The sequence below is a fragment of the Epinephelus lanceolatus genome, chromosome 19 (genome assembly GCF_041903045.1).
Source record: "Epinephelus lanceolatus isolate andai-2023 chromosome 19, ASM4190304v1, whole genome shotgun sequence".
NCBI lineage: Eukaryota > Metazoa > Chordata > Actinopteri > Perciformes > Serranidae > Epinephelus > Epinephelus lanceolatus.
This window is the reverse complement of record NC_135752.1, coordinates 23,635,067-23,651,262: the sequence shown is the minus strand read 5'-3', so window position 1 is coordinate 23,651,262 and position 16,196 is coordinate 23,635,067. Positions and strand designations below refer to the sequence as shown.

General features: G+C 44.0%; 1 protein-coding gene across 9 annotated transcripts in view; it reads right to left on the bottom strand.

The window, feature by feature from the left end:
- rimbp2a (RIMS binding protein 2a) overlaps positions 1–16,196 on the bottom strand; it is a 95,355-nt gene that overhangs the window by 6,930 nt on the left and 72,229 nt on the right. For 2 of the 9 annotated variants that reach the window (XM_033647261.2, XM_078161837.1), the window contains 12 exons: positions 12,381–13,199; positions 12,079–12,102; positions 10,781–10,932; positions 8,405–9,184; positions 8,124–8,279; positions 7,685–7,831; positions 4,509–4,611; positions 3,966–4,088; positions 2,320–2,489; positions 819–987; positions 606–706; positions 370–441 (listed from right to left, as the gene is read on the bottom strand). In XM_033647261.2, the coding sequence (XP_033503152.2) occupies positions 370–441; positions 606–706; positions 819–987; positions 2,320–2,489; positions 3,966–4,088; positions 4,509–4,611; positions 7,685–7,831; positions 8,124–8,279; positions 8,405–9,184; positions 10,781–10,932; positions 12,079–12,102; positions 12,381–13,199 (2,816 nt within the window). The remainder of the gene's footprint in view (positions 1–369; positions 442–605; positions 707–818; positions 988–2,319; positions 2,490–3,965; positions 4,089–4,508; positions 4,612–7,684; positions 7,832–8,123; positions 8,280–8,404; positions 9,185–10,780; positions 10,933–12,078; positions 12,103–12,380; positions 13,200–16,196) is intronic. The other 7 variants (XM_078161830.1, XM_078161838.1, XM_078161831.1 and 4 more) reach the window with 6 other exon arrangements.

Here is a 16,196-nt window from a genome sequence, read left to right as displayed (position 1 = left end):
AACAAACTGACTATTCACTAGAAGAAGAGAGGCTCCTGAGACAGTTCTACAGTGCTGTGTCTAATCTGTGTAATGGCAGCAACAGAAAGTTTGCTTATCTGGAGGGGAATTGGATAACCAGGGACATCAGCTGAAGTGGTGAGAGAGAGTGGCCTTAAGTGACCCAGGCCTTCTCCGAATGTGGTCTGAGCGATCAGATTTCAAGATGCATTAAGGACGCATTTGGTGCATTCACACCTGTGCTTAGAGCTGTCCACTTGTGATCTGAGACGCATGTTAATATCAGGTGTAAACAGGACACACCAGCATGATGTCTGCTAAAATATAAAGTGTTGATTAGGGAGGCAAACATGGCCAAGCAGCACTCACATAATAGAATCCGTCTTCATCAATATCTCCAAACACAGCCATGATGTCACCAGCACAGAAGGTCAGCTCAGCCTATCAGGAGACAGAGATACGAAAAGCGATATGCAAGGAATGTGATCCAAGTCCACTATGTCTTAATCTGTTACGCCCTTATTTGGTTATGTGTGGTTATAGCACTGCCATGGATCTGTAAATATGTGTGTGTTCAGCAAGGGGCCCCTGGCAGTCAGTGATACCTCGACATCAACATTAGGGGAGCTCTCTCGGGGGTCGTAGTCGTACAGAGCCACCATCCTCCTCGAGGTCTGGTCTCGACGGAGGCCTCTTCTGTTCTGCTCTGAAAGCGATAACAGATGCCATTTTAACAGGAAGTATTATTAGTGGTATTTAACTTTTCAACCCCACTGACTCTGGAGCAGGTCCATAACAGGTGCAGATCTGTGTAGTACCTATTCTGTCCACAGGGGTGCTGAGTGGCAGGAAGCCCTGTTTAATGAGCTGGTCCATGGTCTCCTCGTCCTCCGCTCGGATCTCTGACACCATGTTGCAGGGGATCAGCCCCATCCTGCCCCTCACCTCTCCTCTGTAAAACCCATCTGTATCTTTATCACCATACACCTGTCAGACAAGACAGTAAAAATGTGATTTTTAAAGCTCCAAAAACATATATAGTATAGGGAAATGTTTTCTTTTCAAATGAACATGGTTCGTTTTCAGGGTCCAGAACATTTTTTTCAACTGAAAATTACACCATTTCTAATTACTATGGTGCACCACAGACCCACATTTGGCAGCAGCTACAAATGTACAAATGTTTTTGTTTGTTTTTATTGTAAAAAGAAATGACCATGGCCAACAAGGGCAAACACCCCACAACGACCCAAAACATTTCTATTAGGACAAAGCTGCTGCAGCTTCAGAAATGATGTTAATTCAAAACCAGATACAAAATTCAAAACGAATAAAACAAGGGGAACATACTGTGAATAAAAAACATGCTGCAGAAAGCCAAAACGAATATATTAATGGCAAACAGGATTATAAAATAAATACAATAAAAGAAAATGTTAGTGGTGGACTATCGGCAGAGTTTTCTCCGCCAGAGATAAAAGTTTAGTTTTAATCACCAACCCTGTGAGAGGACATGAATTTAAACCTCCTGACTAAAATGCTGCATAAGTTATTTTTCTGCTTCTCAACAGTGAGATTTATAAGTGAACACTGAACCTGGGTAGAAATCCTAGTTGTCTCAGATTAGTTATTTGTGCTGTCAAACTTTTTGAGATAATATGAAAGCGCAACAGATTTACGTAACTACTTAGCATACTTAGCACTCCCCCTAGAGGTCTGGAGAACTTCCTTTGAGTTGACTGAATATGTGGCATTTTTCTTTTGACTTTGCATCATTTCTGTATTTGCAGCATGTTTGCGTTTATGTATTGTTTTAGTCTTTTGCAGCTCATTTTTTCATTTGCAGCTTGTTTTTATTGTTGCTTTGCTTGGGATTTCCATTCGTTTTTGAACTGGCATTGTTTTTGAAGTAGCACATTTCTCCTAATGGAAATGTATTGGGCCATTATAGTGCATTTGCCTTCATCAGCCAACGTAAAAAAGAGCCTGAAGGATGAAGAAAGATTCAAGACTCAAATGTGTATGCTGCAGATTTGGTTGCAGAGAAGCAGTCTTACTGACAGCCAGTCTACAGACTTGAATCTCACATGATACACAAATAATAGTGAAGAGTAAAGTCAGTTTGGTAGAAGTGTATTCGGACTGTTGAGATGTATTAGGTTTATTAAGACAGTAACCAATTATGACACCCAAAATTTTATGATTATAGTGTTTGTCCATGGCCAAAATGGAGCAGGTAAGACAGATAAATGCACAGAGGAAGACAGACTAATCAGGAATGCAGTACAGTATCTGACCATCTTAACTGTAAACTCCCACCCTAATGATCTGCCCCTCTTTGAAGGGCAGCTCCTCGTCAGCTGCGTCTGGGTTGGGGGACATGGACAGAGGGTCGTAGTCGAAGAGGGCCACAAAGATTCGGAAAGACTCTTCAGGCTCTGACTCGTCGTAGTACGTGGGAGAGCGGCGATCCCGGTCCCTGTAGCCATCTTAAAGAAAGTGAAGACAAATTCCATCATCCTGCCTTACTTGAACGAGAGACCAACAAATGTGGTCCAACACATTTCATATCTAATATTTGCAAATATTTTTTTTGTCTGTCTTCTGTAAAATTTGAGCTCTGCAACAAAACTTTGGTGACAAAACCTATTGCTGTATACAGCATGTACCGCTGTGATGATGAGCAGGTCCATATGTTCACATATTGATGTGTCTTAGCCATGCTTCAATCAAAGGAAATCAATGAGAGGATTTTTTTTGTCTTAATACTTCTTATTGATTTACTGTATTATATGACAGATTTGATTTTCTGTCAAGCCATAATTGTGCCTGTCAGCATGCAGGAAGAAATCTATGGTCAGTCAACTATTTAAACCATTTCCGGTAACACAAATGCATGCACGCACAATCACACGCGCACACACACATGTATATTGTTTACAATTTTTTTGGTCTATTTTTGGATTTAACTATGTAGTGAGAGACAAATGAGGAGCAAGACAAACCATGGTGCAAGAGTACAGACAGAATGTGATTCATGGACATGACACAACACCAGAAACATACAAGACTCTGACATGCATGCTAAAAGAAGCCTAAATTAAGAAAAGAAAAAATGCATCTAAAGATAAAGATTAAACTCTGTATTTTAGCTTAATAAAAATGCTGAGTGAAATTGTGAGATTTGAAGCAAAATCCAAAACTTCCCACACATTGCCAACCCTTGTAGCAGCAAGACGTCTAAAGCAGAGATGGCAGAGTTGTTGTGGAAGCCTGCTGTTTATTTGAATTTGGCATTTGCAATATTTGGAAAAATGCACCAGCTAGCAGAGTGTGATACTGTCAGGCCAAAGCTTTATTTTTGTGCTTGAAAATACAAGCATGATGTGAAATGCATTGCTCCCGCGTGAGCATATGCCAACCTACAGAAGGTTTGCTAATTGTATCGATGCGGTGCTAGCAAAGAAACGTAAGGGACAACTGCATTTCAGACAACTGATATTTCAAACTCAAGAAACTTAAACGTCTAAAGGAAACAAAGCAGTGAACGTGTAGTCATTCTTCAATGTCTACCACTGATATATCTTTAAAATCTCATGCATGAATGCTCTCTTTAAAGGTGTAGTAGGTGTGGTTGTACCACAAAGGGAAGGGGGTTTAGCAGGCATCTGGAGTTCAGTGCAGTGAGTGAGGCATTCTCTGTGCAGTCAATCAACCATTTATCATCTGCAACTGTGGAAATGTTCATCCTGGACCCCAGGTAAAGGCTTGCCAGTGGGTCCACCAATTTCAGTGCAGTGCAGTCATGCTGTTCAACTGGAAGCATAATAATAACTATTATTATTTGAGACAGAGAAACAGGCACTTGCAAGTGTTCACAGCTACTTGTTGCTCGTTTGCCAGTTGCTGGTGGCATTTCCGTTGCCATGCTGTGGTGGGGGAAAAACAGGACTGCAGGCACATACCATGGGGAGACCTGGTGCCGCCCATGTGCCTGCGGGAAGGCCACGTCTTGTGCCGAGCTACTCTGCCATAGTAAACATCCTCGGTGACGGGGTTTCCCTCACTGTTATTCTCAGAGGTTACCTCTACAGGAAACACCAGTTAGAAGGTGATTGGGTTACAATGCAAAGCTCAACATTCCCCTCCCAAAAGGTTAACTTAAGATTTGTGTTGCCACCTAAAGCTGGAGGCCTAGTAACAAATGCACACAGGACAGCATCTTTGGAAAACTGCGTCTCTATCAGAGGAGATTAATGCATGAACGTGTAGTGCTACTGTGCATAGCAGTTTAAGAGAAGTGTCAGCTTGTTGCATCATAATAATCTCTGCAAGATCAAACTTATGTTCAGGTAGTGAAGGGCATGAGCATGGTTCACAGACACAGAGGTGATCTGGAGACACAGAGAAGCTCATGATGGTTTTAACAGAGCAACAAACACTTCTGTTCTACAGCATCATAAAATAAAAAGACCCTCTGTCCACTCTAGCCACCCGCCCATACTGACCAATAGAGGGGACCATCAGAGGTCGTCTCTGAGGCTGGGGACCGCCATGATGAATTCTTCTCCCAGTCTCCCGGTCATGACGGCCTCCAGCTGGAGTGTTGCTCTGAAATTCATATAAGCACAGAAAGCATTTGCAACATTAAACATTCACGAGCTGCACACAGACACGTGGACGTATCCGCAAACCGTGTGTGTGGAAAAAAACGCACGTCGACATACTTGTACAAGTTGTATGTAAACAAAATCATGCAGCACTCACGGGCAGGCACACTGAAACACAGACGCATAGACGCACACTCAGACATACACAAGCCCACTGGAAAATTTAACATTCCAAAATTAAGCATTACTCATAACATAATACAAAATTAAAGTATGTTAAAAAAAAAAGAGTGTCAAAAATATCGGTGAGAACTGTCGAGTTTCCCTTCACAGCGCTTTACATTTCAAACCCAGATGCTCCCTGTCTCTCTCTCCGAGGTGCTGAACACATTCACACCCAGTCTATCTGTGTTTCTCTCCATGGAGCTGAAACATTAAAGGTGCTGTCAGACTGCAGCCTTGTGACTGCAGCCTCCCATATTCTGCATCTGTGGCTGCAAGCTGCAACGCTGCAGCTCCACATTACCTCCAATCCTACCAATAGCCGAGACCATGTGTACACTGTAAGTCAACACAAAGCTAAACAGAGAGGATTGCAGCTTAAAAAGAGGAAATGGTCAGCAAAATAGCAAGTTTTGCTGACTAATATCACAAACAGTGGTCCAGACTGAAACATCAAACTTTAAAGATGTTGCTCCAGTACTGTTTCTCCTCACTGATATGTTGATATGCTGCCTGAAAGCATTAAAACTCAGTCTGTCTTTCTTTCTCTCTCTTACCCCTTTTCCACCAAATTAGCTCTGGTTCTTAAACCGGTTCCTCTCAGGATGCTTGGAGCTTTGGTGCTATCCAGCCCCTGTTTCTACCTGTTTCGAGCAGAACTACTGTAATCAAGGATGTGTCATGAAGAGACATGAATAGTAGCAGCTAGGGCTGGGCGATAAAACAATCATGAAACAGGGTGGCAGTAAAATGTCTGTCGATGATGATGATAATCTATAGTCATTTTTACGCGATATGGATAAACCTAGATAGATCCAAACAGCATGTCATGCAGCAGAAGTTAACAGACAGCTGTCAGTCAATCTGCAGTGTTGGGGATGCATGTCGTTACACGCCCATTTTTCACTGCAAAGTTTGTGCTGAGGTAAGGAGGAATTAAAAGTAGTGTGGACATAACGAAAAGAGGGGAAAATGAGTGGAAGTGAGGAGCAAGGCAGTGGTGAAGCTAAAGAAGAGCTTGCGTTATTAGATTGTGGATAAAAAAGGTTACACAGCGTCAATAATTTGGGAGTGGTTTGGCTACTTGAAAGATGTTGACACACGGACAAAGACAGTCTGCAAAATATGTCATCAATTGGAGCCAGCCAGGACGGAAAACACAACAAACAGCGACTACACTGAGAACATGAAAATCCATGACGAAACTGCAGTTAGTCCACCAACAAGTGCTGTTCAATGGCCGAGCACTTCTGCTGCTGTGAGCAGTGCTAGCGGGGCTGCACCAAAACAGCCATCAATAGCGTCCTCTTTTGTCGCCATAACCCCATATGAGAGGCAATCGAAAAGGAGCAGAGATATAACAGACGCAGTGTAAGACTTTCTAGCCGAAGACATGATGCCCATGAGCACGGTGGAGAACGACGGGTTCAAGAAATTAAATTAAGTGCGAGACTGGCAGGAAATATTTTCTGTACCAGCTTTACGACAAGTGCCATGGGAAGCTGGAAGATCATTTGGTTTCTTCAGGTGTCAGACATTATCAGGATACTTTTCAAACAGAGCGGCGTTGTAGTGAATAAATATGACTCCAAATGTAGCAATAAGCCACTTTATAATTTCATTATACATGAAGACAATATTCACCTTTTAAGTAACAAGATGTGTTAAATGCTAACTTAGCAATTTCTTCAGGGCTTCCGCTTCTGGGTCAAGGAGCAAAGGGGGCTGATCATGGACTGATGTGTAGATATGGTGGGCAAGTCACATAGCTGGTGGGTGGGTCAAGTAGCTGCTCTAGCCACAGCTATACCTACTCGGAAGTTAACAGAAGTAGCAAGACGGCAGATAGCATTGACTTCCTGCAAGCTTTCCTTCCATTACTACAGATATTTGCTTAAATCCAAAAAACAATCACAACCAGCTACTAATGATAAGATGACTGGACCCCGTAGAATGACACGCGCCCAATGAAGCTCTCGCGAAAGTTCAGTCAGGAAGACAATACTTTTCATGCTCAGGCTATAAGTTTCTTTCTCACCCTACCACTCACTCCTTACACATATGCTCATTCACTATCTCTAGGCGTCATTGTCTGGGTCTGTCAATTGAGTCATCAGCTGATTCACAATCAACCAATAGCACAGCGACACACCTTCTCTGTCAGCCTATCATCTTACTGCTCCTCATTTTAAATATGGTTATTTCTTTGTCATAGTTCTTTCTTGCTGCTATCACCACATAGTCTTTACGGATTCATCAGCCTCATCTGCCTCAGCAGCCTCAGAGTCATTAGCCACCACCACCACCAGTGTCTGGACTCCATGGGGGGGGATATATCAGATGTCCCTTGATCACAAAATATCTCCCTCTGGTGTCCAAGTGCCAAAGACTTCATCATCATCTGTTAATCTGTACACTCATACTCTGTATTTAATATTAGCTTTACTTCATTCTTGTGTCTCTCCCGAATAAACCGATGTTGTCATGGTTAGCACTTCAGGCCAAGAAAAACCTGCTTTTTTTTGGTTTTAGCTGGCAGCCACCTTTTCGAGCTTCGAACGAATTTATTTTTGGTGAAAATGCTTCGAATGGTTTAAAATTAGTTGCTTCGAGAGGAACCCATTCCATGTTGGTGGAAAAGGGGTATCTGTTTCTCTCCATGGTGCTAAAACCCAATGTTTTTTCTCTTTTTTCTATAATTTGAACTAAACTCAGCACACACACTAACCACACATTAAATGCATTAAGGCAGCAGTCTCAATTGAAGTATCTGTGCCTGTGCAGTTCACTACAGAGTAATAAATTTGGGTGGTTATGACTCTTGGGTTTAGAATAAGTGCAAAGAACTGCACCTTGGGTGTGTTGTGCGAGTTGCGTCGACGTCCCTCTTCCAGCTGCATCTCAGAGTACAGCTCCTCCTCATCCTCTTCCATGATGTCAGACAGGTCAGAGCCCCGGCTGCTCTCGCTGTGATAATCTTCATTGTGACTATAGTGAGGCTTTTGGCAGTCACACACACAAACACAAAACACAAACACACAGACGCAGTTGTTTAAGTCCACATACATACATAGATACATACACACACACACATGCACACACCAAACGCACATGGATGGGCACGCATATGAACACACACAGAGACACGGGCAAAGGAGTGTATGCATGCAACCACCCAGACTTGCATGCACACACACATCCGGACATACACACGCATAAGAGGTCGTTCACTGAAGAACACATTGGGACAAAAGGAGGTAAAAGATTTGTCACTTATCATGTTGTTCTTACCGGCCGCCCCAGCTCAGAGCCTCTGAGGAACTCGTCGACTGAGGGTCCTCTCCGACGGCCGCGCGCAAACCCTTCTTCATCTTCTTCCTCCTCATCAGAGTGATGCTGGTGAAATGAACGATCCTGCTCTCCGTATCTGCCCTGCCTCCGATCCCCCTGAAAACAAGCATGAAAAGTAAGATAAGATAAATATCCTTCTGTACACAATCAATAGGTCACGATCCATAAATAAATTAACGGTTTCTTTTTCGACTGATTTAGCATTTCCATTTCCATCAGACCTTGCCGCTTTCTGCTGCCACCCTCTGCGCTGCTTCTCGGGCGATGGCTTTGGCCACGGTGTCCGGGATGAGCGTGCCTCGGGGCTGCGGGAGAATCCTCTGTGGGGATGGGGAGCGTGGATTGGGAAGGGGAGGGGCCTCGAGAGTGTGGCCTTGCATGGGCACAGGAGGCTGGGAGGAGGGAGAGCGTGTGGGGTCCCAGCCAGCCTGGCCGGGTGGAATGGCTCCCCCGTGTTGGGCTGCGTGCTCTTTGGCATCCAGGTCTCTGGCACATACTGGTCTCTGAGGTATAGGGTGGTGCTGGGGGTGGGGGAGCAGAGGCAGTTGGTGCTGGGGCCTGGGGCCTTGGTGGGGAGGGTGAGGCTGAAGGTGTAGATGCTGGGGCTGAGGGTGTGGGGGTCGAAGCTGGGGTTGCGGGGGTCCGCCCGGGTGAGGGAGTCTAGGGTGGGGTTGAGGGTGAGGAGGATGGGGTGGGAGCGGTTGTCCGAGTGCCTGGGGTGGAGCGGGGAGCTGGGGTGTGGCGTGAGGAAGGTGAGGGGATTGGAGGTGGGGTTGAGCGTGGGGGTGCGGAGGGGGGCCTGCGTGGGGGTGCATCGGCGGCGGCAGGGGAAGCGCAGGTAGAGGCACGAGGAGGTTGTTTGGAATGACGGCGACTTGGGAGTCCTGGGATTCTCCCTGTACTGACAGCGTCCGGACGATGACTTCCCTGGCCTCCAGGCACTGAATCCTTGTCAGCTCAACAGTAACGTAGTCTGCCATTGGGTACAACACCTCCGCTATCTGGAGTGAAGAAGAGAGAATAAAATGCTGATGTCAACAGGAGCTGAATGATCATTTTCAACAAGTGCTGAAACAACACTTTCCTTCTGTGTCACCCCAATGCCAGCCTTACACCAAACAACCTTTCAAGTGATTTCACTGCTGTAGCCAAATTTGAGAGTTTTGTTAGAGCTAGTGTGCACTCTCATGATTTAGATCATTGGTATAAGACATTCATAAAACTCAGTCTGAGCTGTCTGTCTTTGTTTTTCAGATTAAATTTCATGTGATATGACAGACCTAATTGTGAAAGGGAGAGGGAGAGGAAACAACATGAACCCACAGTTGCTGCAGCAAGGACAATGCCTTTGTACATGGGACGCTCACTCTAGATGAGTGAGCTATACTGGGCGCCTCAAAATGAACTGTCTTTTTCCTGTTTTTACATTCTGACATCAAAGAAAGTTTAATAACAGCTCAACTTTTTGGTCTTGGCTCACTCAAATAGTGAAGTTCAATGAAGCAAACACTGTCAGTAAGCAATAGGTGCGCTCACTCCAGCACCAAATGGGGAGCAGCAAACTTAGTAGAAAGTAAACATGGAGGGGACTCCAGGGAGGCACAAGAACACTGACAAGTCTCAGATCTCTTGGACTGTGGAGAAGGAGGAGAAACTGGTGGAGTTGTATTATAGCGTGTATCTGATCCACCAACCAGCACTTATTTTAGTGAGGAATCTTAAGTTTTGAAACTATTTACTGCTCATTCTCATGGTCTCCTCCCTCTAAAACAGTGCAGGAGACAAAATCCAAAATGTAAAGTTTGTACGCAAACTAAGTTTATGTTTATGGAATATTGATGCAGAATTATGTCCAAATATGAGACCTTTTATCTTGTGTTTCTAGGGTTATGTCATTTTAGAGAAATTTTAGTTTTTAAAGGGGGTTTGGCATGATATTTTCAGGAGCAGGATGGGAAATAATCTCAAATGGAATCTAGTTGTTGTCTTTCATATAGTGAACCTGCAAGATTCCCGGTCTTTGCAAATGTTATAGTGTGTGACTAAATACTCACATTGTCTTGAAAGTCTTCCAGTGTACGGTAGGCATAAAACAAATGATTAGTTTTCTCTTTGTTTGGAGCAAAACCCCTCACAATTCATCAATGTTGCTATCAGTATGTGAGCCACACAATAAGGCAGGAAACACTGTGCTGTCAATGTTTCAAAATACTGTGTTGATTTACCGTGGCAGTCACCAGAGGGAGTGAGAGACCTTTCCAAGAGGTCCCAGATTAAGAGTCTTGCACCAAACATGAATGACAAGTAGGTGGCACTGCTGTTTGTGGTGAGGGCACCGATGACATAACGCTAAACTTAACAACAGGGGCTATTACCATCCCATCTGTGATGTATGTTCTTATGTTTCAGATGGATTAAATATGATTAAACAAAACAATGTTTTACATACAGCTTCAATGCACTGCATGTGACCTTTGAAATGTGGATCTTATAATGCTCAAGAATTCTCCACAAACTATGATAGTGTACAGAGTATGAGCTTCTCACCATCACTCACCATACCTTTTAACAGAGGACAGTCACACATACTAACTCACCCTCTGTCCTTTCGTGCAGACTGCGTAGCCAACGACATTTGCCCCATTAGATGTGCCTGTTGGAGAGAGGAGGGGGGGCTTCCAGCGGACCTGAAGCACCCCTGGAGCCTGCCCACAGAGCACCTGTACATCTTGGGGAGGCTGAGGAGGGCCTGGGAGGTGAGACAACAAGTGTAAGGGGGGAAATATGAAAATGCATGTGATCATTTACTTTTTTAATGACACTAATATAGATATATAAACTAGAGGAAAGGGTGTGAAGCATTCATCAAATGCACAAGTTGACACACACACACACAACCATGCACAGAAATGCCCACATACAGGAGAGGGGGTGAGGACGGTGGTGAAGAATCGGGAAACAACAAACTGGGTTCATTCATAACTTGTCCTGCATATCTAAATATGTGAGAGAATTACGTAACACCTTATTTATACTTTGTGGAGATACACGGCTCATGCTTGTGAAAATGTGACATTGCTGGTGGGGGACGTTTAAAAGTCATTGTGTGCTGCGACCTGAGATACTCCATAGTGTTGCAGTATTTCTGGAAAATCAAATTGATTCAGTGTGTGTGTTCTCCTGGTTTAGTACTGTATCATAACCTCATACTGCGCTTTATGTGAGGAGAAACAATGCAGGGAAAGGTAGAATCAAACAATGTGGCCTTCAGGGCCTCCTGAGAGAAGCGCTGCTGTCTCCGCATGCAGGACACAATCCAGAGAGACTAACTACAGCCCATTCTTTGTCTTCCACTCCTCCTGGATCACTGGATAAAACATGCACAACTGCATTCAAGCAGAGGCAAATGTGCACTCATACAAAATGGTCATTTCAGTGAGCAGTGGCGAGGCACTGCTTTATATAGCGCTGGTTACTACAGGCTAGGCTATAGGCTGAGGAAATGACTCATCACAATAATAACTGGTCATACCGTGATGCGTGGCTGTTCTCTAATTAGTGATATGCTCAGTACAGGAGGCGAACGTGGGCAAAAGTGCATTTGAGTTTGCTTTTTTAAAGTGTATTTAAAATTTCAATAGATGCATAAATGACAATATTTTTGGAGATAAAAATATACATATATTTAAATAAATGCCATTTTGCCCAGATCACCTTCATTAATTGTTCATATTGAACAATATGTCATAATTATTCTCAGTGTCATGACCACAACCCTCTTCCAAAAGTATCACAGCACTAATGTCATCTCTGCCCATTGGTTTGCAACAGAAGAAAATCATTTAGTGCTCAGACATTTTGGAAACCCAGCCCAGGACTGATGTTTCATTCTGACCTGCTCTGCAATATGGTGTTGGACCTAGACAAAATACAATACACAACAATGGCATGGTAAGGCAATGCTGCACTGTACCTCTCCGCAGTACAGTACAATAAGCTTAAAGGTGATATATAGATGTTACATATTTAAGGTGCGTTACAGTAAACTGAAATAAACAGAGTAGTAGCAGTCTGTCGTCTCCATCTGTCTCCGAGATTGTTTCAAACATGTAGAGTATTTAAAGAAACTGACAATCATCTACTATGGAGCTGAGCATTTTTGCTGTAGCTCTGTGTGTAGAAATGAGCTTTGCTGACCTGCAGCCTGCGTGCAGAACTCCACACCGGCTTCCTTCCTCTCCCTCTGCTCCAGCGGCAGTTGCCATGGCACCTGGTGCGGCTGTGCCACCACCGTCACTTTGTACACCGTCAGGGGCTTCAGGTTGATGAAGCGCAGTCTATACCTTCCCGGCTTCACCACTGCGTGCTCTGCCCCGTCCAAGAACACAGTGTGGCCATAGTTACTGTTGCTAGGCAACCAGGAGAGCTCGGCAGTGTCGCGCTGGATGTCGTCCACCCGGAGGCCGCAGGGCGCCACCACGACGTTGGCCCCCACCAGCAAGGTGCAACGCAGCTCGTCTGACAAGCCCCGGTCGGTGACGCTCTGCACTGACACACGGTGCACGCAGCCGTCCAGGTCCAGCTTCTCCAGCAAGCACTTGGTCCGGCCACCGTACGGTATGCTGGCACGGAGCTCCCCGTCTATTAACACGTTGTAGCCAGAGATGTTCCCCCAGCCCAAAGGCACTAGTGGAGGCTCCCAGGCCACGATGACGCTCCGTGCCAGCTGCTTGATCAAGTTGATCTTTCGGGGATAAGGCACGACGTCTTCAGCCAGGTCCTCGGGGTCCAGGGGCCCTCCTGTCCCATTGCTACAGGGAACCAAGGCGTTACATGAGCCCAGGAGGCCATCCTGGGAGGCACCTCCATCCACAGCTGTCAAGGCCAGAGGCATATGGTCCAGTGGGCCCAGGTCTTCCCCGCCCTCCCCAGACTGAATCGCTAGTTTTTCCTTGTCCTGGACAAATTCCACAAAGTTGGAAGGAACAAGTCCTCGCTGGCCGTCCAGCAGCTCCCCTGGGACACAGAAAGACACAGAGAGACAGGTGTCGGAGATAAATAGGGCTAACCACCTGAGAATGCTATTCTTTAAGAACTGTCCCTACAGGAACCTGCAACAGTCACTCTGTGATGGCTCATGTAAATGTTAAAATTAAGCACCTTACAAGACAAAGAGAAAAAGAAAAGCTGCAACTTGAATACACTTAATCATCAGCTGGCGCTACTTTCCATGCAGGGTGGAAATGAGTCAGTGAGTGAGAGGTGGTAGATATGTAAACATACAGTATGTCCTATTCCCTAAGATGTAAGATTTACCACGGCTCCTCTGATGCTATCTTTTATAGTCTCGCCAGTAAACACAGAAAAGAGAAAACATTTCGAAGAACTTGAACTTTAGTTCACTACTTTCGAGCATTTCCAGGAACACCCCTGAGCAAGTAGAAGCTGCAGTCAATGCAGGGAAGAAAGTTTTTTTCCCAAAGGGAAGAAGTTTGTCTTCAGAAAAGCTCCCTATCATCTTGTCCTTCAATCCCTTTTTCCACAGAGGCTGGGGAGACCTTTAGACCATCTGTGTGTGTGTGTCTTCGTGTTTGTGTGTGAGCGAGTGTGTGTGTGTTTGTGTGTGCTGATGATTAAGCCACTGGATTAGTCATCAAGCTAAAAGGGACCAAGGTCCCATCTTGACAACAGCTTGGTCTGAAGCCCGAGTCTCCCTCCTGCGTGGTAAATACAAGGCTCCTCCACGATGCTATGCAATCTCACCGCCCACAGCTAATGAATCACTGCAGCTGAGTACTACTGTGTCTGTAGTGGGCTGCGCTGTCTGCAGGATTGCTAGTCAGGGGGATTAGGATTGCCTCTGATGGAGAAGCCTTCATAATTCTAAAGAGATTAGACGGAGAATCACTCCAATCACCCGTTAGAAAAAGTGTACAGGATTTTTTTCTTGGTGACACTGGTGCACTGACACACACTATACTTGTATACAAGTAGCTGAAGGGGGAAAATGCCGAACTTTAAAGTGACTAATAATCAATTATAAACACTTTAACAAAGGTGGGTCATAACTAGTGGTGCTCCCAAGGGGCGGCCAACCTGATTCAACTGCTGGCCTCCCTGGCAAAAATAATTAGAGGTCTATATTACTGTCTTTAAGATGCTCTGCTGGGCTGTTTTTTTTCTGCTTTCAAGCAAAGGTATATTTTGAAACTAGACAATCTAAGGTATCAATTGGTACCAACCATGTCAGCATAGCTAGTCAGGAAGTGGGCTAAATAATGCTCCAAATTTAGGGTAAATTTTGGCGAGGGAACAACTTGCATGGCCATTTTCAAAGGGGTTCTTTTAACTCTTACCTCAAGATATCTGAAGGACAGTGGGTTCTGTGGGTACCAGCGAGTCTCCCCTAAATTTTAGAAGGCTTGTTCCCAGTAAATATTCCTGACAATTTATGTGCTCCTTCAAATTAAAGCTGTATATTTGTCTTTTTAAGTAAAAGGACAACCACCCTATGTTAAGAACGATGAATCGCCTAATATGTACGGATACATAACACCTTAAAAAAGATATTGTGGGACTCAAATGTTAACTCTACTGCTATTAGTCTATGGAGAGATAAATAAAAATAATAACTATAAAACAAGAACACAATGTGATGTATGTGATTCCTTAACGCTCATATTGACATAATTTTCAACTTGCCTATGTACTTCAACAGCATAACAGAATTTCTGAAATTCACTTATGGCTTTTGGTTTTAGCGTGCCACACCAAGATTTTCAGTTGCCCCATCTGGCCACCCCTATGAAAAACTTCTGGGGGCGCGACTGGTCATAAAAGGTTGAATGTAAGCTGGATGAGTTTTTTTTGTTTTTGGTAATTTTCTTATAATTTAAATGTGAATAAGTAAATAGAAAAACACTATCATTTAAACAAAAACACGACAAAAATAAATACATAAATGAGTAAATAAGTAAGTAACACTAATCAAAAGAAGGGACCCTAAGGTCAAAGCGTAGCAGGTCACCAGGGGTAGTTACTGTGGTGCTAGGCAGTATGATCGAACAACTGCATCACGACATACCGTAGGAGTTTGGCACCTCTTGGAATATCTAGTTTGGGTGTTTTACATTGAATTGCCCATTGAATACATCTCCTCTCGGGGCTCACAGCATGACAGTACACACAGAGTTCACATCATTCATGAACCTAACAACAGTACACTGTTATATTCGGTACATCGGCCAGCACAAGTTTGATCTTGCAACTTAATAAGTGTGCTTTCAAAGCAATACTTGACAAGAAATAGGGCACAATCATCTGTGCCCAAACTGAATGTGGATTAGTCGTGAAAAAACAAAGCTAAATTATTTGATGTCTCAAAGAGAACAGTCTTGAAAATTATGGCAACATGAGTCAAATACAAATACACTGCACTGACACAGAGGAGGTCAGGTTGCAAGGTGAAAATAACCAGCAGGGATATGGCTTATGCAGAATGACGGTGTAGCTGTGTTAAAAATGTATTCCAGTCTTTTTTATGATGTAATAGGTTTCTCACATTAAATATAAAGTAAACAATATATACTGTGGAGTGACAAAATGCATCAAGGACAGCTATGTATATATCCACAGTATTGTATTTGACATGTGCACATTGCTGTATTTGACATATGCACATTATTGTATTTGACACGGCCATTTTAAAAGGATGTCGAGGGGATTAAGATGCCAACTAGAATACTGTAAATAGAACAAAGTCACTGGGGGATAACTGAGCTGACACACACGTCTTGGCATTTTGTCTCACTGTGAGATAATTAATACGCGATGATGCACACGCTTGTTGTGACTGTCAAGCATTCTCTGCTACAGCAGCAGACAGGGACTCAGGCAAAAATCACAGACTTGAAAAGCAACAAACGACACCTCCTGCTGTACTGTAATCTTTGATCTCCAGACTGCAGATTTTTCTTTAGACATTTGTCATTTAAGTGCCTGCCTGAGCTTGAC